This window comes from Scyliorhinus torazame, chromosome 17 (genome assembly GCF_047496885.1).
Source record: "Scyliorhinus torazame isolate Kashiwa2021f chromosome 17, sScyTor2.1, whole genome shotgun sequence".
Classification (NCBI taxonomy): Eukaryota; Metazoa; Chordata; class Chondrichthyes; order Carcharhiniformes; family Scyliorhinidae; genus Scyliorhinus; species Scyliorhinus torazame.
The window spans coordinates 93,026,855-93,049,850 of record NC_092723.1 but is presented as its reverse complement, the minus strand read 5'-3'; the positions used below and the strand labels follow the sequence as shown (position 1 = coordinate 93,049,850).

General features: G+C 52.2%; 1 protein-coding gene and 1 long non-coding RNA gene across 5 annotated transcripts in view; one reads left to right on the top strand and one right to left on the bottom strand.

Annotated features, from left to right (window-relative positions):
• ift70 (intraflagellar transport 70) overlaps positions 1 to 22,996 on the top strand; it is a 354,021-nt gene that overhangs the window by 42,698 nt on the left and 288,327 nt on the right. For 3 of the 4 annotated variants that reach the window (XM_072480751.1, XM_072480750.1, XM_072480752.1), the window contains exons 3-4: positions 8,594 to 8,803; positions 10,494 to 10,550. In XM_072480751.1, the coding sequence (XP_072336852.1) occupies positions 8,594 to 8,803; positions 10,494 to 10,550 (267 nt within the window). The remainder of the gene's footprint in view (positions 1 to 8,593; positions 8,804 to 10,493; positions 10,551 to 22,996) is intronic. The other variant, XM_072480753.1, reaches the window with a different exon arrangement.
• LOC140394003 (uncharacterized) lies at positions 9,125 to 17,981 on the bottom strand. Its single transcript, XR_011935804.1, has 3 exons — positions 17,944 to 17,981; positions 15,702 to 15,880; positions 9,125 to 10,338 (listed from the first exon to the last, which is right to left on the bottom strand). It is a non-coding gene; the product is annotated as an uncharacterized lncRNA (long non-coding RNA).

Here is a 22,996-nt window from a genome sequence, read left to right as displayed (position 1 = left end):
GGTTGGCCCACTGAAGGACGGGGTAGGGAATCTATGTGTGGAGCCAGAGGAAATGGGTGAGGTACTAAATGAATACTTTGCATCAGTATTCACCAAAGAGAAGGAATTGGTGGATGTTGAGTCTGGAGAAGGGTGTGTAGATAGCCTGGGTCACATTGAGATCCTGGGCATCTTGATAAATATTAAGGTAGATAAGTCCCCAGGGCCTTGATGGGATCTACCCCAGAATACTGAAGGAGGCTAGAGAGGAAATTGCTGAGGCCTTGACAGAAATCTTTGGATCCTCACTGTCTTCAGGTGATGTCCCGGAGGAGTGGGGAATAGCCAATGTTGTTCCTTTGTTTAAGAAGGGTAGCAAGGATAATCCAGGGAACTACAGGCCGGTGAGCCTTACGTCAGTGGTAGGGAAATTACTGGAGAGAATTCTTCGAGACAGGATCTACTCGCATTTGGAAGCAAATGGACGTATTAGTGAGAGGCAGCATGGTTTTGTGAAGGGGAGGTCGTGTCTCATTAACTTGATAGAGTTTTTCGAGGAGGTCACTAAGATGATTGATGCAGGTAGGGCAGTGGATGTTGTCTATATTGACTTCAGTAAAGCCTTTGACAAGGTCCCTCATGGTAGACTGGTACAAAAGGTGAAGTCACACGGGATCAGGGGTGAGCTGGCAAGGTCGACACAGAACTGGCTAGGTCATAGAAGGCAGAGAGTAGCAATGGAAGGGTGCTTTTCTAATTGGATGGCTGTGACTAGTGGTGTTCCGCAGGGATCAGTGCTGGGACCTTTGCTGTTTGTAGTATATATAAATGATTTGGAGGAAAATGTAACTGGTCTGATTAGTAAGTTTGCAGACGACACAAAGGTTGGTGGAATTACGGATAGCGATGAGGACTGTCAGAGGATACAGCAGGATTTAGATTGTTTGGGGACTTGGGCGGAGAGATGGCAGATGGAGTTTAATCCGGACAAATGTGAGGTAATGCATTTTGGAAGGTCTAATGCAAGTAGGGAATATACAGTGAATGGTAGAACCCTCAAGAGAATTGACAGTCAGAGAGATCTAGGTGTACAGGTCCACAGGTCACTGAAAGGGGCAACACAGGTGGAGAAGGTGGTCAAGAAGGCATACGGCATGCTTGCCTTCATTGGCCGGGGCATTGAGTATAAGAATTGGCAAGTCATGTTGCAGCTGTATAAAACCTTAGTTGGGCCACACTTGGAGTATAGTGTTCAATTCTGGTTGCCAGACTACCAGAAGGATGTGGAGGCTTTAGAGAGGGTGCAGAAGAGATTTACCAAGATGTTGTCTGGTATGGAGGGCATTAGCTGTGAGGAGTGGTTAAATAAACTCAGTTTGTTCTCACTGGAACGACGGAGGTTGAGGGGCGACCTGATAGAGGTGTACAAAATTATGAGGGGCATAGACAGAATAGATGGTCAGAGGCTTTTCACCAGGGTAGAGGGGTCAATTACTAGGTTTAAGGTGCGAGGGGCAAGGTTTAGAGGAGATGTACGAGGCAAGTTTTTTTACACGGAGGGTAGTGGGTGCCTGGAACTCGCTGCTGGAGGAGGTGGTGGAAGCAGGGACGATAGTGATATTTAAGGGGCATCTTGACAAATACATGAATAGGATGGGAATAGAGGGTTACGGACCCAGGAAGTGTAGAAGATTGTAGTTTAGACGGGCAGCATTGTTAGCACAGGCTTGGAGGGCCGAAGGGCCTGTTCCTGTGCTGTACTTTTCTTTGTTCTTTGTTCTATAATAATCGCTTATTGTCACGAGTAGGTTTCAATGAAGTTACTGTGCAAAGCCCCTAGTCGCCACATTCTGGGAATTGAACCCACGCTGCTGGCATTACAAGCCAGCTGTTTAGCCCACTGTGCTATACCAGCCCCTAAGAACTAAGATGAGGAGGAACTACTTCTCGCAGAGGGTGGTGAATTTGTGGAACTCACTGCCACATAGTGCGATCGAATCTGAGTCATTAAATGGTTTCAAAAAGGGGATGGATATATTTCTGATTTTATAAAAAAAAAACACAGGTTAAAGGGATATGGAGAAAAGGTAGATAGGTGGATTTGAGCAGGTGGGGAGGTGGATTTGAGCAGGTGGGGAGGCGGATTTGAGCAGGTGGGGAGGCGGATTTGAGCAGGTGGGGAGGCGGATTTGAGCAGGTGGGGAGGCGGATTTGAGCAGGTGGGGAGGCGGATTTGAGCAGGTGGGGAGGCGGATTTGAGCAGGTGGGGAGGCGGATTTGAGCAGGTGGGGAGGCGGGTTTGAGCAGGTGGGGAGGCGGGTTTGAGCAGGTGGGGAGGCGGGTTTGAGCAGGTGGGGAGGCGGGTTTGAGCAGGTGGGGAGGCGGGTTTGAGCAGGTGGGGAGGCGGGTTTGAGCAGGTGGGGAGGCGGGTTTGAGCAGGTGGGGAGGCGGGTTTGAGCAGGTGGGGAGGCGGGTTTGAGCAGGTGGGGAGGCGGGTTTGAGCAGGTGGGGAGGCGGGTTTGAGCAGGTGGGGAGGCGGGTTTGAGCAGGTGGGGAGGCGGGTTTGAGCAGGTGGGGAGGCGGGTTTGAGCAGGTGGGGAGGCGGGTTTGAGCAGGTGGGGAGGCGGGTTTGAGCAGGTGGGGAGGCGGGTTTGAGCAGGTGGGGAGGCGGGTTTGAGCAGGTGGGGAGGCGGGTTTGAGCAGGTGGGGAGGCGGGTTTGAGCAGGTGGGGAGGCGGGTTTGAGCAGGTGGGGAGGCGGGTTTGAGCAGGTGGGGAGGCGGGTTTGAGCAGGTGGGGAGGCGGGTTTGAGCAGGTGGGGAGGCGGGTTTGAGCAGGTGGGGAGGCGGGTTTGAGCAGGTGGGGAGGCGGGTTTGAGCAGGTGGGGAGGCGGGTTTGAGCAGGTGGGGAGGCGGGTTTGAGCAGGTGGGGAGGCGGGTTTGAGCAGGTGGGGAGGCGGGTTTGAGCAGGTGGGGAGGCGGGTTTGAGCAGGTGGGGAGGCGGGTTTGAGCAGGTGGGGAGGCGGGTTTGAGCAGGTGGGGAGGCGGGTTTGAGCAGGTGGGGAGGCGGGTTTGAGCAGGTGGGGAGGCGGGTTTGAGCAGGTGGGGAGGCGGGTTTGAGCAGGTGGGGAGGCGGGTTTGAGCAGGTGGGGAGGCGGGTTTGAGCAGGTGGGGAGGCGGGTTTGAGCAGGTGGGGAGGCGGGTTTGAGCAGGTGGGGAGGCGGGTTTGAGCAGGTGGGGAGGCGGGTTTGAGCAGGTGGGGAGGCGGGTTTGAGCAGGTGGGGAGGCGGGTTTGAGCAGGTGGGGAGGCGGGTTTGAGCAGGTGGGGAGGCGGGTTTGAGCAGGTGGGGAGGCGGGTTTGAGCAGGTGGGGAGGCGGGTTTGAGCAGGTGGGGAGGCGGGTTTGAGCAGGTGGGGAGGCGGGTTTGAGCAGGTGGGGAGGCGGGTTTGAGCAGGTGGGGAGGCGGGTTTGAGCAGGTGGGGAGGCGGGTTTGAGCAGGTGGGGAGGCGGGTTTGAGCAGGTGGGGAGGCGGGTTTGAGCAGGTGGGGAGGCGGGTTTGAGCAGGTGGGGAGGCGGGTTTGAGCAGGTGGGGAGGCGGGTTTGAGCAGGTGGGGAGGCGGGTTTGAGCAGGTGGGGAGGCGGGTTTGAGCAGGTGGGGAGGCGGGTTTGAGCAGGTGGGGAGGCGGGTTTGAGCAGGTGGGGAGGCGGGTTTGAGCAGGTGGGGAGGCGGGTTTGAGCAGGTGGGGAGGCGGGTTTGAGCAGGTGGGGAGGCGGGTTTGAGCAGGTGGGGAGGCGGGTTTGAGCAGGTGGGGAGGCGGGTTTGAGCAGGTGGGGAGGCGGGTTTGAGCAGGTGGGGAGGCGGGTTTGAGCAGGTGGGGAGGCGGGTTTGAGCAGGTGGGGAGGCGGGTTTGAGCAGGTGGGGAGGCGGGTTTGAGCAGGTGGGGAGGCGGGTTTGAGCAGGTGGGGAGGCGGGTTTGAGCAGGTGGGGAGGCGGGTTTGAGCAGGTGGGGAGGCGGGTTTGAGCAGGTGGGGAGGCGGGTTTGAGCAGGTGGGGAGGCGGGTTTGAGCAGGTGGGGAGGCGGGTTTGAGCAGGTGGGGAGGCGGGTTTGAGCAGGTGGGGAGGCGGGTTTGAGCAGGTGGGGAGGCGGGTTTGAGCAGGTGGGGAGGCGGGTTTGAGCAGGTGGGGAGGCGGGTTTGAGCAGGTGGGGAGGCGGGTTTGAGCAGGTGGGGAGGCGGGTTTGAGCAGGTGGGGAGGCGGGTTTGAGCAGGTGGGGAGGCGGGTTTGAGCAGGTGGGGAGGCGGGTTTGAGCAGGTGGGGAGGCGGGTTTGAGCAGGTGGGGAGGCGGGTTTGAGCAGGTGGGGAGGCGGGTTTGAGCAGGTGGGGAGGCGGGTTTGAGCAGGTGGGGAGGCGGGTTTGAGCAGGTGGGGAGGCGGGTTTGAGCAGGTGGGGAGGCGGGTTTGAGCAGGTGGGGAGGCGGGTTTGAGCAGGTGGGGAGGCGGGTTTGAGCAGGTGGGGAGGCGGGTTTGAGCAGGTGGGGAGGCGGGTTTGAGCAGGTGGGGAGGCGGGTTTGAGCAGGTGGGGAGGCGGGTTTGAGCAGGTGGGGAGGCGGGTTTGAGCAGGTGGGGAGGCGGGTTTGAGCAGGTGGGGAGGCGGGTTTGAGCAGGTGGGGAGGCGGGTTTGAGCAGGTGGGGAGGCGGGTTTGAGCAGGTGGGGAGGCGGGTTTGAGCAGGTGGGGAGGCGGGTTTGAGCAGGTGGGGAGGCGGGTTTGAGCAGGTGGGGAGGCGGGTTTGAGCAGGTGGGGAGGCGGGTTTGAGCAGGTGGGGAGGCGGGTTTGAGCCGGTGGGGAGGCGGGTTTGAGCCGGTGGGGAGGCGGGTTTGAGCCGGTGGGGAGGCGGGGTTTGAGCCGGTGGGGAGGCGGGTTTGAGCCGGTGGGGAGGCGGGTTTGAGCCGGTGGGGAGGCGGGTTTGAGCCGGTGGGGAGGCGGGTTTGAGCCGGTGGGGAGGCGGGTTTGAGCCGGTGGGGAGGCGGGTTTGAGCCGGTGGGGAGGCGGGTTTGAGCCGGTGGGGAGGCGGGTTTGAGCCGGTGGGGAGGCGGGTTTGAGCCGGTGGGGAGGCGGGTTTGAGCCGGTGGGGAGGCGGGTTTGAGCCGGTGGGGAGGCGGGTTTGAGCCGGTGGGGGAGGCGGGTTTGAGCCGGTGGGGAGGCGGGTTTGAGCCGGTGGGGAGGCGGGTTTGAGCCGGTGGGGAGGCGGGTTTGAGCCGGTGGGGAGGCGGGTTTGAGCCGGTGGGGAGGCGGGTTTGAGCCGGTGGGGAGGCGGGTTTGAGCCGGTGGGGAGGCGGGTTTGAGCCGGTGGGGAGGCGGGTTTGAGCCGGTGGGGAGGCGGGTTTGAGCCGGTGGGGAGGCGGGTTTGAGCCGGTGGGGAGGCGGGTTTGAGCCGGTGGGGAGGCGGGTTTGAGCCGGTGGGGAGGCGGGTTTGAGCCGGTGGGGAGGCGGGTTTGAGCCGGTGGGGAGGCGGGTTTGAGCCGGTGGGGAGGCGGGTTTGAGCCGGTGGGGAGGCGGGTTTGAGCCGGTGGGGAGGCGGGTTTGAGCCGGTGGGGAGGCGGGTTTGAGCAGGTGGGGAGGCGGGTTTGAGCAGGTGGGGAGGCGGGTTTGAGCAGGTGGGGAGGCGGGTTTGAGCAGGTGGGGAGGCGGGTTTGAGCAGGTGGGGAGGCGGGTTTGAGCAGGTGGGGAGGCGGGTTTGAGCAGGTGGGGAGGCGGGTTTGAGCAGGTGGGGAGGCGGGTTTGAGCAGGTGGGGAGGCGGGTTTGAGCAGGTGGGGAGGCGGGTTTGAGCAGGTGGGGAGGCGGGTTTGAGCAGGTGGGGAGGCGGGTTTGAGCAGGTGGGGAGGCGGGTTTGAGCAGGTGGGGAGGCGGGTTTGAGCAGGTGGGGAGGCGGGTTTGAGCAGGTGGGGAGGCGGGTTTGAGCAGGTGGGGAGGCGGGGTTTGAGCAGGTGGGGAGGCGGGTTTGAGCAGGTGGGGAGGCGGGTTTGAGCAGGTGGGGAGGCGGGTTTGAGCAGGTGGGGAGGCGGGTTTGAGCAGGTGGGGAGGCGGGTTTGAGCAGGTGGGGAGGCGGGTTTGAGCAGGTGGGGAGGCGGGTTTGAGCAGGTGGGGAGGCGGGTTTGAGCAGGTGGGGAGGCGGGTTTGAGCAGGTGGGGAGGCGGGTTTGAGCAGGTGGGGAGGCGGGTTTGAGCAGGTGGGGAGGCGGGTTTGAGCAGGTGGGGAGGCGGGTTTGAGCAGGTGGGGAGGCGGGTTTGAGCAGGTGGGGAGGCGGGTTTGAGCAGGTGGGGAGGCGGGTTTGAGCAGGTGGGGAGGCGGGTTTGAGCAGGTGGGGAGGCGGGTTTGAGCAGGTGGGGAGGCGGGTTTGAGCAGGTGGGGAGGCGGGTTTGAGCAGGTGGGGAGGCGGGTTTGAGCAGGTGGGGAGGGGGGTTTGAGCAGGTGGGGAGGGGGGTTTGAGCAGGTGGGGAGGGGGGTTTGAGCAGGTGGGGAGGGGGGTTTGAGCAGGTGGGGAGGGGGGTTTGAGCAGGTGGGGAGGCGGGTTTGAGCAGGTGGGGAGGCGGGTTTGAGCAGGTGGGGAGGCGGGTTTGAGCAGGTGGGGAGGCGGGTTTGAGCAGGTGGGGAGGGGGGTTTGAGCAGGTGGGGAGGGGGGTTTGAGCAGGTGGGGAGGGGGGTTTGAGCAGGTGGGGAGGGGGGTTTGAGCAGGTGGGGAGGCGGGTTTGAGCAGGTGGGGAGGCGGGTTTGAGCAGGTGGGGAGGCGGGTTTGAGCAGGTGGGGAGGCGGGTTTGAGCAGGTGGGGAGGCGGGTTTGAGCAGGTGGGGAGGCGGGTTTGAGCAGGTGGGGAGGGGGGTTTGAGCAGGTGGGGAGGGGGGTTTGAGCAGGTGGGGAGGGGGGTTTGAGCAGGTGGGGAGGGGGGTTTGAGCAGGTGGGGAGGGGGGTTTGAGCAGGTGGGGAGGGGGGTTTGAGCAGGTGGGGAGGGGGGTTTGAGACCAGGAGGAGATCAGCCATGATCTGATTGAATGGTGGAGCCGGCTCAAAGAGCTGAATTGCCTGATTTTGCTCCTAATTCCTATGTTATTCTGATCCCTGTCGGAGTCTTTCTCCTGGAACCTCTTTCCGACCCACATTCTTTGGGACATTCTCCCTGTCTCCTTGTCCCTGCCCTGCTCCCTGGAACACCATCTCATAAATGGTGCTCTGGTTAAGGTCACCTGCATTTTGTGCCAATTTACACCTTTTCCTAATGTGCATGTGCGCAGGCCTGATTCCCGACTGAAGACATGAAAGACACCGACTGCGCGTGTGCGGCTATGATCTGGCTGGCATATGTGCAGAAGGCCCTGGGCAGTATTCTCCACTCCCGCGCCGAAGTGGCCGCGCCGTCGTGAACGCCGTCGAGGTTCACGATGGCGCGAAACGGCCCCGATCCCGACCGATTCAGGCCCTGACAATGGTTTAGGATCGGGGCCGCGTCATCTACACGCGCCAGGCCTTGTTGCTCGCGTAAAGGCGGCGCCGCATAGATGACGCGGCCGGCGCCGCATAACTGCCGTCATCCGCGCATGCGCGGGTTGGCCGGCACCAACCCGCGCATGCGTGGTTGCCGTCCTCTCTAAGTCCACCCCGCAAGAAGATGGCGGACGGATCTTGCGGGACCGCGGAAGGAAGGAGGTCCTCCTTCAGAGAGGATGGCCCGACGATCGGTGGGCACCGATCGCGGGCCATGCCACATTTAAGGTACCACCCCGGTGCAGGATCTCCCACCCCCAGCGTTCACGCACCGTTCACGACGGCAGCGACCAGGTGTGGACGGTGCCGGGGGGAACCTGCCGTTTTGGCCTGGCTGCTCGGCCCATCCGGGCCTGAGAATAGCGGGGGTGCCAGAGAATCGCCATTTTGGGTGTCTCCATCGATTCTCCAGCCTGCGGCCCGCGGAACTCGACGGGGCTGTTCCCGCCGCTTGGGAGAATCGCGGGAGGGCTTCGGACCGGCGTCCCGGGAAATTTTGGCGGCCCAGGCGATTCTCCCAACCGGCGCGGGAGTGGAGAATCTCGCCCCCTATATTCCGAATTTGAATCAGAATTGAAGGTATCGGAGTTTACGAAGATGTAACCTGTTTTTGACAGGTATTTAACCCATGTCCATGGAATAAGAGAAAGCATCGGCTGATTTTTCTCTATCAGTAATTACTAATGAACTCTAAAAATTAGGCATCCACACAGTGATCTATCAATTGATCAGACAACGTTAATGGCACATGGTTCTGGAAGATGGTGGGGGCGGGGAAATGGCAGACCCTCCCGAGCTGGAATGAGACCACAGATCGTTGAGGCAGAAGCCCCGTGCTGGTGAGCACGATCTGCACAATTGATAGATCACTGTGTGGATGCCTAATTTTTAGAGTTCATTAGTTACATATTGCTATCTGTTGCATTTGTATTAGCTGCATGTCCCCCAGTTGTCCCTTTATGACTTCTTTTAGCTTGTAAAAAAAAAAAAAAATTATAAAATTGGATTTACACAATGATTCGTAGTATTGCTAAAAACTCTCTAGTTTCCTTCATTATTTGTCTGAATTTGTTTCCAGTCCCGAGCAGCACTCTCTCTCCTGGGTTACTGCTACTTTCAGATGCAAGATTTTCCCAATGCTGCAGGCTGCTATGAACAATTGATCCAGATTCACCCAGAGATAGATGACTACAAACTCTACCACGCGCAATCCCTTTACAAGGCATGCATGTATACAGAGGCTATGAAAGCAACCTTTCTTATAGATAACCCTGTTTATCAAACTAAGGTAAGATTAGAGATACATTGTACGGTATGTTTAGAACCTGTATTTCTAAGAAAGCTGTGTTTTCCATTATTTAATTGGGAGATTCATATCTGCACTTTGTGGAAAGGAAAGGATTTATTTAAAATAGTACATTTCAGACATTGTGATTATGTATTATGCAGTGATTACTGATGGGGTGAAAATGTATCAGCATCAATCGTCATGTTCCTACTAAAAACAACTCTCCTGTAATTGCTTCTCTATTTTGAACGAGTGTATTATTACCCACTAATGTGGTAAAACTCAGCTACACGATTCTTGCGCTTCTGAGAAAAGAAGACCTTGTTTGAATTTGTGGAGCTTTAATATGGAGTTAATACAACCCTAGTTGGACATGCTTCTTTTCTTTCCAACTCAGGAATATTTGCATTTAATAATGGAAAATGATTGTTCTTTCAATTCTAGTTTTGCAGTGTCAACATTTACAGGATACAGTTATTTTTCCTATTTTAAGTTCGCATTCTTACACAGTTTTAAGCTGCTTATATCAAGCAACATCCATTTCCATCAACACCTGTTCAACCATTGATAATATTTAAAAAAACAGAAAACCCAAACAAGCCCCACCCACCTTCGAACAAACAACCCTCAACCCATACATAATACACTACAATCATTTCAATGCCAGCCCATTTCTTTGAACGTGCGCCTCCGCTTCCTCTGGATTCTCAAATAGTGGTCCTTATTTTCGGAGGTCACCCGGAGGTAGTGGTTAGCACTGCTGCCTCACCGCGCTGGTGACCTGGGTTCGGTCCTGGCCCCGGATCACTGTCCGTGTGGAGTTTACACATTCTCCCCGTGTCCCCACAACCCAAAGATGCGCAGGGCAGGTGGAATGGCCACGCTAAATTGTTCCTTAATTGGAAAAAAAAAAGAATTAGGTGCTTTAAATTTATTTTTAAAAAGGTCACCCGGTACAGTGCCGCCTTGGCCTCATGAAAGCTGCACGCCTCCTAGTCAGCTCCGCTCCAACATCCTGGTAGATTCTCACCTTGTGGCCTTCCCATCTGCACTCCTGATGCTCCTTCGTCTACCGGGAAACTCTTCATCCTGCTGGCTGGGGAATCGCATGATAATCGCATGTGGTGGCTCACCAGCACGGGGCTTCTGCCTCAACGATCTGTGGTCTCATTCCAGCTCGGGAGGGTCTGCCATTTCCCCGCCCCCACCATCTTCCAGAACCATGTGCCATTAACGTTGTCTGGTTCGGGCCCTCCGGTAATCCCGCCACACTCAGATTCTGCCTTCTCGACCGATTTTCCAGGTCGTCCAACTTAGCCCTCAAACTCTTGTTGCCGACCACCACCCTTGCCACCTTCACCTCCAGAGATGCGATCTGGTCGCTCTGCCTTGACAGAGAAATCCCCACCTCTTTCAGCTTCTCATCCTGATGCTTCACCATCACGTCCACCTTAGCCTCGAATTTAAGAAATTGCTGCCTCGATTGCCTTCTCATAATCTCCTGAGACCTCAGGGCACACTTTCTGCAGTAGTGTCTTGGTAAATTAAAAGAAAAAAATAAATATTCAGTATCTTTTAACATGTGCCTATTAGTGCCCTTGAGCTCCTCCTTCTGCACTGTAAATTCTATGATTCCATGATTCTATGAAAGTAGAGTAATGAATCAAATCAAATCTGATTTCTTAACCAGGTTTTGAAATTACAAGCTGCAATTAAATATGGAGAAGAAGACCTTTCAGGGGCAAAGGTAAGGATCGATTACTTCTTCTCAACTTTGAATTATTTGAACTATTTAAAGGGAGTCTATAAATTTAAATTGATTCTGTATATAAGTAAAATTTTATCTATACCTTGTGCATTGCAAATGTTTTCCTATCTGTTGAAGTTTCAATATTGTCCAAGTTAACAGAAAATGATTTAAAGTAACCAAATGGCTACAAATCTACATTCCCAGATTAGAAGATGCCTACATGCCTCTATCCCAGCTGATATTTCATATCTTTTTCTGCACTGTATTCCTTCCTGAACAGCCTTTTTTCTGTTTATACTGCTTCCCTAGTTTAACCCCTGGTAACACTTGCTTCTGCACCTCTCTCACTTCACCTTTTTATGCCAGTAATATAAACAGTCTGGACAGAATCTGTCAGATCAGTGCAAAATTGTGGTTCTTTAAATTGTTTTTTAAGATGAATTTAAAGTTGGTATTGCCGGCTGAAATAGCATGTTTTTGCCTATCTCTGATTACCCTTTAGAAGGTGGTGGTGAGTTGCCTTCTTGAACCACTGCAGTCCATGTGGTGTAGGTACACCGACAGTGCTGTTAGGGAGGGAATTCCAGGATTTTGCCCCAGTGACAGTAAAGGAATGGCGATAAATCTCCAAGTCAGGATGATGAGTAACTTGGAAAGGAACCTTCAGGTGGAGGGGTTTCTAGGCTTCTGATGTCCTTGTCCTTCCAGATGGGAGTGGTTGTGGGTTTGGAAGGTGTTGTCTAAGGAATCTTGGTGAGTTACTGCAGCACACTGCTGCCACTGTTCATCGGTGGTGCAGGAATTGGGTGTATGTGGAAGGAAGCAATCAAGAGGGCTGCTTTGTCCTGGATGGTAGAATATAGAAAAATACAGCACAGAACAGGCCCTTCGGCCCACGATGTTGTGCCGAACCTTTGACCTAGATTAATCATAGGTTATCATAGGATTTACAGTGCAGAAGGAGGCCACCCGGCCCATCGAGTCTGCACCGGCTCCTGGAAAGAGCACCCTACCCAAGGTCAACACCTCCACCCCATCCCCATAACCCAGTAATCTTTGGACTGTGGGAGGAAACCGGAGCACCCGGAGGAAACCCACGCAGACACTGGGAGGACGCGCAGACTCCGCACAGACAGTGACCCAAGCCGGAATCGAACCTGGGAGCCTGGAGCTGTGAAGCAATTGTGCTAACCACAATGCTACCGTGCTGCCCTTAAGAACAAATTAATCTACACTATATCATTCTACCATAATCCATGTACCTATCCAATAGCTGCTTGAAGGTCCCTAATGTTTCCGACTCAGCTACTTGTGGAAGTAGCAGGCAATGCATTCCATGCCCCCACTACTCTCTGGGTAAAGAACCTACCTCTGACAACCCCCCCTATATCTTCCACCATTCGCCTTAAATTTATGTCCCCTTGTTTGTTCCACCCGGGGAAAAAGTCTCTGACTGTCTACTCTATCTATTCCCCTGATCATCTTATAAACCTCTATCAAGTCGCCCCTCATCCTTCTCCGTTCTAATGAGAAAAGGCCTAGCAGCCTCAACTTTTCCTCGTAAGACCTACTCTCCATTCCAGGCAACATCCTGGTAAATCTCCTTTGCACCTTTTCCAAAGCTTCCACATCCTTCCTAAAATGAGGCGACCAGAACTGTACACACTACTCCAAATGTGGCCTTACCAAGGTTTTGTCCAGCTGCATCATCACCTCACAGCTCTTAAATTCAATCCCTCTGTTAATGAACGCTAGCACACCATAGGTCTTCTTCACAGCTCGATCCACTTGAGTGGCAACTTTCAAAGATGTATGAACAAAGACCTCCACGTTGCCAAGAACCCTACCGTTAACCCTGTATACCGCATTCATATTTGTCCTTCCAAAATGGACAACCTCACACTTTTCAGGGTTAAACTCCATCTGCCACTTCTCAGCCCAGCTCTGCATCCTATCTATGTCTCTTTGCAGCCGACAACCACCCTCCTCACTACCCACATCTCCACCAATCTTCGTATCGTCTGCAAATTTACTGACCCACCCTTCAACTCCCTCATCCAAGACATTAATGAAAATCACAAACAGCAGAGGACCCAGAACTGATCCCTGCGGTACGCCACTGGTAACTGGGATCCAGGCTGAATATTTGTCATCCACCACCACTCTCTGACTTCTATCGGTTGGCCAGTTTGTGATCCAACTGGCCAAATTTCCCACTATCCCATGCCTCCTTACTTTCTGCATAAGCCTACCATGGGGAACCTTCTCAAATGCCTTCCTAAAATCCATGTACACTACATCCACTGCTTTACCTTCGTCCACATGCTTGGTCACCTCCTCAAAGAACTCAATAATACTTGTAAGGCAAGACCTACCACTCACAAATCCGGGCTGACTATCCCTAATCAAGCAGTGTCTTTCCAGATGCTCAGAAATCCTATCCCTCAGTACACTTTCCATTACTTTGCCTACCACCGAAGTCGGGGAACTCTTCAGCAGTCAAGGGCATTCAGTCTCTGACCTTCGGGTAAGCGTTCTCCAAGGCGGCCTTCAGGATGGGCAGCAACGCTGAATCGCCGAGCAGAAACTTATAGTCAAGTTTCGCATGCATGAGTACGGTCTCAACCGGGACCTTGGATTCATGTAGCATTACAATCAAACCCCCCACCATCCCCCCACTACATCTGGCCTGGGCTTGAAAAATCCTACCAACTGTCCAAGCTTGAGACAAATCACACCTCTTTAACCTGTGATTATCCCTCTCTCCAGTTGCTCCGTCTGGACCTGTAAAGACTTAATTCCTGCAAAAACTCGCATTCAAAGTATCATCTTGCAGAGAACATAGAACAGTACGGTAGCCTTGTGGATAGCACAATTGCTTCACAGCTCCAGGGTCCCAGGTTCGATTCCAGCTTGGGTCACTGTCTGTGCGGAGTCTGCACATCCTCCCCGTGTGTGCGTGGGTTTCCTCCGGGTGCTCCGGTTTCCTCCCACAGTCCAAAGATGTGCGGGTTAGGTGGATTGGCCATGATAAATTGCCCTTAGTGTCCAAAATTGCCCTTAGTATTGGGTGGGGTTACTGGGTTATGGGGATAGGGTGGAGGTGTTGACCTTGGGTGGGGTGCTCTTTCCAAGAGCCGGTGCAGACTCGATGGGCCGAATGGCCTTCTGCACTGTAAATTCTATGAAATTCTAAGTACAGCACAGATGTTGTGCCAAGCATTGTTCAAAACCAAGATCAAGCTATCCCATTCCCTGTCATTCTGGGGTGCTCCATGGGCCTATCCAATAACTGCTTGAAAGTTCCTAAAGTGTCCGACTCCACTATCACAGCAGGCAGTCCATTCCACACCCTAACCACTTTCTGAATAAAGAACCTACCTCGGACATCCCTCCTATATCTCCCACCCTGAATCTTATAGTTATGCCCCCTTGTAACAGCTACATCCACACGAGGAAATAGTCTCTGAACGTCCACTCTATCTATCCCCCTCATTATCTTATAAACCTCTATTAAGTCGCATCTCATCCTCCTCCGTTCCAAAGAGAAAAGCCCTAGCTCCCTCAACCTTTCCTCATAAGACCTATCCTGCAAACGAGGCAGCATCCTGGTAAATCTCCTTTGCACCCTTTTCAATGCTTCCACATCCTTCCTAAAATGAGGTGACCAGAACTGCGCACACTACTCCAAATGTGGTCTCACCAGGGTCATGTACAGTTGCAGCATAACCCCGCGGCTCTTAAACTCAAGCCCCCTGTTAATAAACGCTAACACACTATAAGCCATCTTCACGGCTCTATCCACTTGAGTGGCAACCTTCAGAGATCTGTGGACGTGAACCCCAAGACCTCGTCACTCTCCAGTCCTCTGGCACTATCATCTAGAACATTTACTTCCTCCAGCCTACCCACCTGAATCACACACTCATCCTCAAAAACATGGCTTCTCTCCTTTGTGAACACTGAAGAAAAGTATTTATTCAACGCCTCTTCCTATTTCTTCTGACTTCATGCACAAGTTCCCACTACTGTCCTTGACAGACCCTACCCACACCCTTGTCATTCTTTTATTTCTCACATAAGAGGTTCCACCTTCCCCAGAATGTGCACCAATTATCCAAGTAACTGAAACCCTCCCTCCTAAACCATCCCTGTAGCCACGTGTTTATCTGCACTCTCTCCCTTTTCCTCACCTCGCTAGCACGTGGCACCAGCCACAAATCAGAGATGACAACATGGTTTGTCCTGGCTCTCAGCTTCCACCCTAGCTCCCTAAATTCCTGTTTTAAATCCCCGTCCCTTCTCTTACCTATGTCGTTGGTACTGATGTGTACCACGACTTGTGACTGCTCCCCCTCCCCTTTAAGGATTCTGAAAACACGGACCGAGACGTCATGGATCCTGGCACCCGGGAGGCAACATACCATCCGTGAGTCTCTTTCGCTGCCACAGAAGCATCCATCTGTCCCTCTAATTATCGAGTCCCCAATAACTATTGCTCTCCTGTTCTCCCTCCTTCCCTTCTGAGCCACAGGGGCGGACTCCGTGCTGGAGATCCATTCACCGTGGCTTACCCCTGGTAGGTTGTCCCCCTCAACAGTATCCAAAACGGGATACTTGTTACTGAGGGGAACGACCACAGAGGATCCCTGCACGGACTGCTTCCTCCCAGCCCCTCTCACCGTTACCCATCTATTTTGATTCTTCGGAGTAACTACATCCCTGAAGCTACTATCTATGACCACCTTTGCCTCACGAATGCACCAAAGTTCATCCAGCTCCAATTCCCTTACGTGGTTTCTGAGGAGCTGGAGATAGGTGCATTTCCCACAGGTGAAATCAGCAGGGACACTGACGGCGTCCCTCACCTCAAACATTCTGCAGGAGGAACATTGCACTGCCTTCCCTGCCATCCCCTCTAGATCAAAAAAAAGAAAGAAAGAGCTTACCTGTTATTTACTCTACCCCTGAGGTTAAAGGAGGTGGAAGGGTGGGGGACACTACAAGTGTAGTGACTAGTGTTTAGAAACTGCCCAACTTAAATACAGGTAAAAATAAAACACTTAACCAGCAACCACTGCGCCCCACACAAGAACAGCAATCAGCTGTTATGGGCCTGTGCAAACAATTTAAATCTTTACTACTTACCCAGCAGTCACTCTGTCCTCACTCTGACCGGATTCAGCTGGAAACTCCCAACAGTTGACTTTGTGTGCGTGCGTGCGCGATTCTGTCCTGGGTCCTAGGCCCAACCATGTTGGTTGATTTTATTTGCACGCATCAGATCACGAGTTGCGAAGAATGAGAGGTTGAAACCCACAAAATACCTAAAGGAATAGACATGGGAGATGCTGCCGCTTACCCAGTCAGAACTGCAAAATTGTCAATTGTGCTGCTTGGAGATGGTTCTTCAAATTGCACAAATGTTCTTATGCACACGGGCACTAGATAACTCATTTAAAAGTGTTTTCATGTAAAAAAATACTAAATTTGCTAAGTTGACGAGTGCAAACCAATGACATTTGGTTTAGTATAACTTTTTTTGAAACAACAGCATTTATATCGCTGTAACAAATGTAATAAAAAGTCACCAAGAGCTTCATGGGGCATTCCAAATCAAACTGACATTCAACTATATCTTGACATAGGTTCATGCCATCCAATTATCACTCCCTCACAAACAAACCTACTCGCAAAACATCAATTTGTTATATTTACTTCAAGTTGTCCCTTAACAGTCAGCCAAACCAATCTTATGATTCTTATGTTCACTTCCAGACTTCTCACTCATACAGACATCTGGCTGGCATCCAAGAGGGCACACAATGTCCACTGCTGCCTTAGGAGACCTAGTCACAGTCGGCGACTTATAAACACTGGCAACAGTATGATTTAATTAGTAGTTTCCTATGGCCTTGGTGGAGCGATGTGGCTCCCCTTGGCATCATTTAGTGAATGATGTTTGCAGGTGGTGGCAGGAGTAACCGTGTAAGGAGCTATTGGCAGTAGCTTCCTTGGAGTGGCTGAGTACGGGGGAAGGGGCAGGGAACGAGTGCGGGGGAGAGAAGGGGCAACCGAGTGCTGGGAAGAGGTGGGGGACCGAGTGTGGGGGAGACGGGGAGAACCGAGAGAACCGAGTGCAGGGAAGAGGGGGGGAGTAACCGAGTGCAGGGAAGAGGGGGGAGTAACCGAGTGCGGGGAAGAGAGGGGAGTAAACGAGTGCAGGAAAGAGGGAGGAGTAACCGAGAGGGGGGGAGCAATCGAGTGCGGGGGAGAGGGGGGAGTAACAGAGTGCAGGGAAGAGGGAGGAGTAACCGAGAGGGGGAGCAATCGAGTGCGGGGGAGAGGGGGGGAGTAACCGAGTGTAGGGAAGAGGGAGGAGTAACCGAGTCTGGGGGAGAGGGGGGAGTAAACGAGTGCAGGGAAGAGGGGGGAGTAACCAAGTGCGGGGGAGAGGGGGGAGTAACCGAGTGTGGGGGAGAGGGGGGAGGAACCGAGTGTGGGGGAGAGGGGGGAGTAACCGAGTGCGGGGAAGAGGGGGGAGTAACCGAGTGCGGGGAAGTAACCGAGTGCGGGGAAGAGGGATGAGTAACCGAGTGCGGGGGAGAGGGGGGAGTAACCGAGTGCGGGGGAGAGGGGGGAGTAACCGAGTGCGGGGCAGAGGGGGGAGTAACCGAGTGCGGGGGAGAGGGGGGAGTAACCGAGTGCGGGGGAGAGGGTTGAGTAACCGAGCGCGGGGGAGACTGGGGAGTAACCGAGCGCGGGGGAGAGGGGGGAGTAACCGAGAGGGGGGAGTAACCGAGTGCGGGGGAGAGGGGGGAGTAACCGAGTGCGGGGGAGAGGGGGGGAAGCAGTCGAGTGCGGGGGAGAGGGGGGAGCAATCGAGTGAGGGGGGGAGCAATCGAGTGAGGGGGGGAGGAACCGAGGGGGGGGGGAGGGGTGGGAGCAACCGAGTGAGGGGCAGAGGGAGGGAGCAACCGAGAGGAGGGGAGCAACCGAGAGGGGGGGAGCAACCGAGAGGGGGGGAGCAACTGTTGCTAACTTTGCTGTGTCTTTTAATTTGGCTCTGTTTAATTACGTTTGCTCAAGAGTCGCCAGGTATCTTTCAACACCGCCACAAGGTTCAGAACCGAATACTGACCACAGACTCGATACACCAGTTAGTAAGTTCAAAAGCAATGCTCATTTATTTACACACAGTCAAATCTACTCATGCATAAACTCTACAAACTAAATTGCCACTATTACTAAAGCCTATACTTAGCTTCGGGTGCCCACTCAGTCAGAGGAACAATGGCCGTTGCTCGGTTCTGAGGCTGCTGTGTTGAGCTGTTTACAGGACAGCAACTAGGAGCGTCTATCTCGTACCGTGCGTTGGCTTGGAACTTACTTGGTCTGATGCAGCAATTCGGTGGGTCTCTCTTCACTGAGAGCCAAGGCCAAAGAAAGATTCTCCCTTGGGGAATACTTTTTATACTAAAAAGGGCTTTGTGTGCTTTTGGGCGGGCCTTGAACTTGGCCTCAATTAATTGGGTCTTTCCCAATTATTCGTATCGATCTTCCTCCAATAGAGGGGTGCTTCCCTGATTGCTGGGCGTGTCCTAGGTGGCCGTTGGTTTGCTTTGTTTTGGTCTCTTCTGGCGCCGGGGTGTCTGCCTTGACATTGTGTATCTAAATGTTTCCCTTTTGACCCGGATATGGCTCATTAGTATGTAGATTGCTTGGCAGTTTCTGTCCTGTCTGAGAGCTTAAGTTTCTAATCAACAGACAGACCTTGCACCTGCTTGTTTCTTAGTATTGTCCAATTTTCCCTGCATTCTTTGTAAGTGTCCATTTTGTAATCGGGACGTGGCTGCGAAGCGTGAAGGATCACACTACTACGTCGTCTTCATCCTCTGACCAACCGGACACCCATATTTAGGCTGTACACTGTCCTATCCTATGCAACACAATTTAACCTAAACCATTTTAAATATGTTCATTATCATAAAAGTCTACGGGGCGCTATAACATTAATACATGCATTACAGAAAAATAAAGAAACTGGAACCTCCAACTGTTCTCAATAAACTATCCTCATTCAAACAATCCAAAAATCTATACATCTTAACCTGTACAAAATAGCAGCGCACAAATTTCTCTGGCCTGGCAGTCAGACACAGAGGTTTACATCTCTTTATTCCACAGAATACACAAAGAAAAATGGATGCACTTTAATCCGTCCCAATGGGTTCGGGGGTCTGGTGAAATCCGAAAATGGGGGACCTAAATCTGTATACCGGGTGCGAGAGCGATATGTTCTCTTTCACCATTTCCTAACTCTAAATGTTTGCACGATCGCCAGCACTCGCCAGCACTAAGAGTGCTTCGACTACATATGAGAGTGAGTACCAGGTGATAAAACTTATCACACCCGGTCGTGGTATTGCTAGCTGTCGAGGGGCTAGTTATCTCGGGGTTCCGTGTATTGCAGGGGTGGGAATCATTTACGGTTAGTGTGGTAGGGGCCAGGGGGGTAGCGTCCGCGCGCAACTGAAGGGATCCCGTTAAGATCCAGGTGATCACGAAGGCTGTCTTCATCATTGTCGGTCTTCTTCTTTGTCTTCCTCTGGGGTTCCTGAGGTTCCGGAGTTCTGTGAACACAAGCATAATTTCTGTTATTATCTTGCTTAAGATCTCGTATGTCTGTCTGTCTGTCCTTTATTGCCAATTTCCCCTTCACCATCTGTGACTCCCTCATTTTTTTAAAAACCGAATATTTGGACTAGACATCTAAGAAAAATACTGCTGTATTGCGAGCCGTCTCGCAGCTTGTGTGATTTACCATCCCAGTGTTTGAGGATGTAAATAGCACAGGGAAGCAACATAAGGGTTGCCAAAACCAAACAAAAGAATTTCGAACGTAATGAGCCAAAATTGGGTGCGTATGGGCCGTGGTAGAACGGTGATCAATTGCGTATGTGCTCTACCCGAGTGTAGCTGACCAGAGGGGGGGTCCTCAGGTAGGGTGGGGACCAATGGCGTTTCTCCACTGCCTGAGCAATCGGCAAGAACGGGTAACAATGTGGTCGTCGTGGGGGCTTCCTCTCGAATCAGGAGAGTAACTATGAGTCGTGTCTGTCGACAAACTAGTTCCTCTGAACTATTGTCTGGGGACAGACTTGTTCCACTAACAGGCATTGGGGGTCAAAGGAGTGGTGACGTGGGGCCGTAAAAACTTTCGAGTTTACGAACAACACTTAACGTTCACACTAACGAACAAACATACAACAAACATGGTGCAGGTTCCATCAGAAAGGACACCGTATCTCTCCATCGATTCCTCTTTTCTCCATCATCTGGACACCTCACTGCTCAATAGCGAACAGGGTCGCAAAGGGATTCGTTTGGTGGGAGTCAGACTCTAAGTCACCATCTTCTCCCGGCTGCCAAACTCTTGACTGTAGTAACCGTGCTAAAGCCGCTTGGGGCAAATTGGAGTCCATCTCATCATTCCGGATTGTCTCGGTGCCAGAATCGTGTGTCGAGGTTGGAGCTACTATGCTTCAATCCGTAATCGTCGGGCGGTGGGTCTGGGTCAGGGGCTTTGGTATATGTAATAGAACATAGAACATTACAGCGCAGTACAGGCCCTTCGGCCCTCGATGTTGCGCCGACCTGTGAAACCACTCTAAAGCCCATTTACACTATTCCCTTATCTTCCATATGTCTATCCAATGACCATTTGAATACCCTTAGTGTTGGCGAGTCCACTACTGTTGCAGGCAGGGCATTCTACACACTTACTACTCTGAGTAAAGAACCTACCTCTGACATCTGTCCTATATCTATCTCCCCTCAATTTAAAGCTATGTCCCCTCGTGCTAGACATCACCATCCGAGGAAAAAGGCTCTCACTGTCCACCCTATCCAATCCTCTGATCATCTTGTATGCCTCAATTAAGTCACCTCTTAACCTTCTTCTTTCTAACGAAAACAGCCTCAAGTCCCTCAGCCTTTTCTCATAAGATCTTCCCTCCATACCAGGCAGCATTCTGGTAAATCTCCTCTGCACCCTTTCCAATGCTTCCACATCCTTCCTATAATGCGGTGACCAGAATTGCACGCAATACTCCAAATGCGGCCGCACCAGAGTTTTGTACAGCTGCAACATGACCTCATGGCTCCGAAACTCAATCCCTCTACCAATAAAAGCTAACGCACCGTACGCCGTCTTAACAACCCCCTCAACCTGAGTGTCAACTTTCAGGGATCTATGTGCATGGACACCGAGATCTCTCTGCTCATCCACACTTCCAAGAATCTTACCATTAGCCCAGTACTCTGTCTTCCTGTTATTCCTTCCAAAATGAATCACCTCACACTTTTCTGCATTAAACTCCATTTGCCACCTCTCAGCCCAGCGCTGCAGCTTATCTGTGTCCCTCTGTAACTTGTAACATCCTTCCGCACTGTCCACAACTGCACAGACTTTAGTGTCATCTGCAAATTTACTCACCCATCCTTCTACGCCCTCCTCCAAGTCATTTATAAAAATGACAAACAGCAGTGGCCCCAAAACAGATCCTTGTGGTACACCACTAGTAACTGGACTCCAGTCTGAACATTTCCCATCACCACCACCCTTTGTCTTCTTCCAGCTCACCAATTTCTGATCCAAACTGCTAAATCTCCCTGAATCCCATGCCTCTGTATTTTCTGCAGTAGCCTACCGTGGGGAACCTTATCAAACACTTTACTGAAATCCATATACACCACATCAACTGCTTTACCCTCATCCACATGTTTGGTCAACTTCTCAAAGAACTCAATAAGGTTGGTGAGGCACGACCTACCCTTCTCGAAACCGTGTTGACTATGTCTAATCAAATTATTCCTTTCCAGATGATTATACACCCTATCTCTTATAAACCTTTCCAAGATTTGGCCCACAACAGAAGTAAGGCTCACTGGTCTATAGTTGCCGGGGTTGTCTCTACTTCCCTTCTTGAACAAGGGGACAACATTTGCTATCCTCCAGTCTTCTGGCACTATTCCTGTTGACAAAGATGACTTAAAGATCAAAGCCAAAGGCTCAGCAATCTCCTCTCTAGCTTCCCAAAGAATCCTCGGATAAATCCCATCCGGCCCAGGGGACTTATCTATTTTCACCCTTTACAGAATTGTTAACACCTCCTCCTCCTTTTGAACCATAAGACATAGGAGCGGAAGTAAGGCCATTCGGCCCATCGAGTCCACTCCACCATTCAATCATGGCTGATTTCAACTCCATTTATCCACTCTCTCTCCAAAGCCCTTAATTCCTCGAAAAATCAAGAATTTATCAACTTCTGTCTTAAAGACACTCAACGTCCTGGCCTCCACCGCCCTCTGTGGCAATGAATTCCACAGACCCACCACTCTCTGGCTGAAGAAATTTCTCCTCATCTCTGTTCTAAAGTGACTCCCTTTTATTCTAAGGCTGTGCCCCAGGGTCCTAGTCCCCCCTGATAATGGAAACAACTTCCCTACGTCCTCAAGCCCTTCTAGTCTAGTAGCCTGAATCTCCGTATTCTCCTCGACAACATTGTCTTTTTCCTGTGTGAATACTGACGAAAAATATTCATTTAGCACCGCTCCTATCTCCTCGGACTCCAAGCACAACTTCCCACTACTGTCCTTGACTGGCCCTACTCTTACCCTAGTCATTCTTCTATAGACAGCTTTAGAGTTATCCTTGATCCTACCTGCCAAAGACTTCTCATGTCCCCTCCTGGCTCTTTTTAGCTCTCTCTTTAGGCCCTTCCTAGCTAACTTGTAACTCTCAAGCGCCCTTACTGAACCTTCATGTCTCAGCGTTACATAAGCCTCCTTCTTCCTCTTGACAAGTGTTTCGACTGCCTTAGTAAACCACGGTTCCCTTGCTCAACCACTTCCTCCCTGCCTGACAGGCACATACTTGTCAAGGACACGCAGTAGCTGTTCCTTGAACAAGCTCCACATTTCCATTGTGCCCACCCCCATCCCCTGCAGTTTTCCTCTCCATCTGATGCATCCTAAGTCTTGCCTTATCGCATCATAATTGCCTTTCCCCCAGATATAACTCTTGCCCTGCGGTATATACCTATCGCTTTCCATCACTAAAGTAAACGTAATTGAATTGTGGTCACTATCACCAAAGTGCTCACCTACCTCCAAATCTAACACCTGTCCTGGTTCATTACCCAGTACCAAATCCAATATGGCCTCGCCTCTCGTTGGCCTATCTACATACTGTGTCAGGAAACCCTCCTGCACACACTGGATAAAAACGGACCCATCTAAATTACTCGAACTATCGCGATTCCAGTCAATATTTGGAAAGTTAAAGTCCCCCATAACAACTACCCTGTTGCTTTCGCTCCTATCCAGAATCATCTTTGCATTCCTTTCCTCTACATCTCTGGAACTTTTCGGAGGCCTAT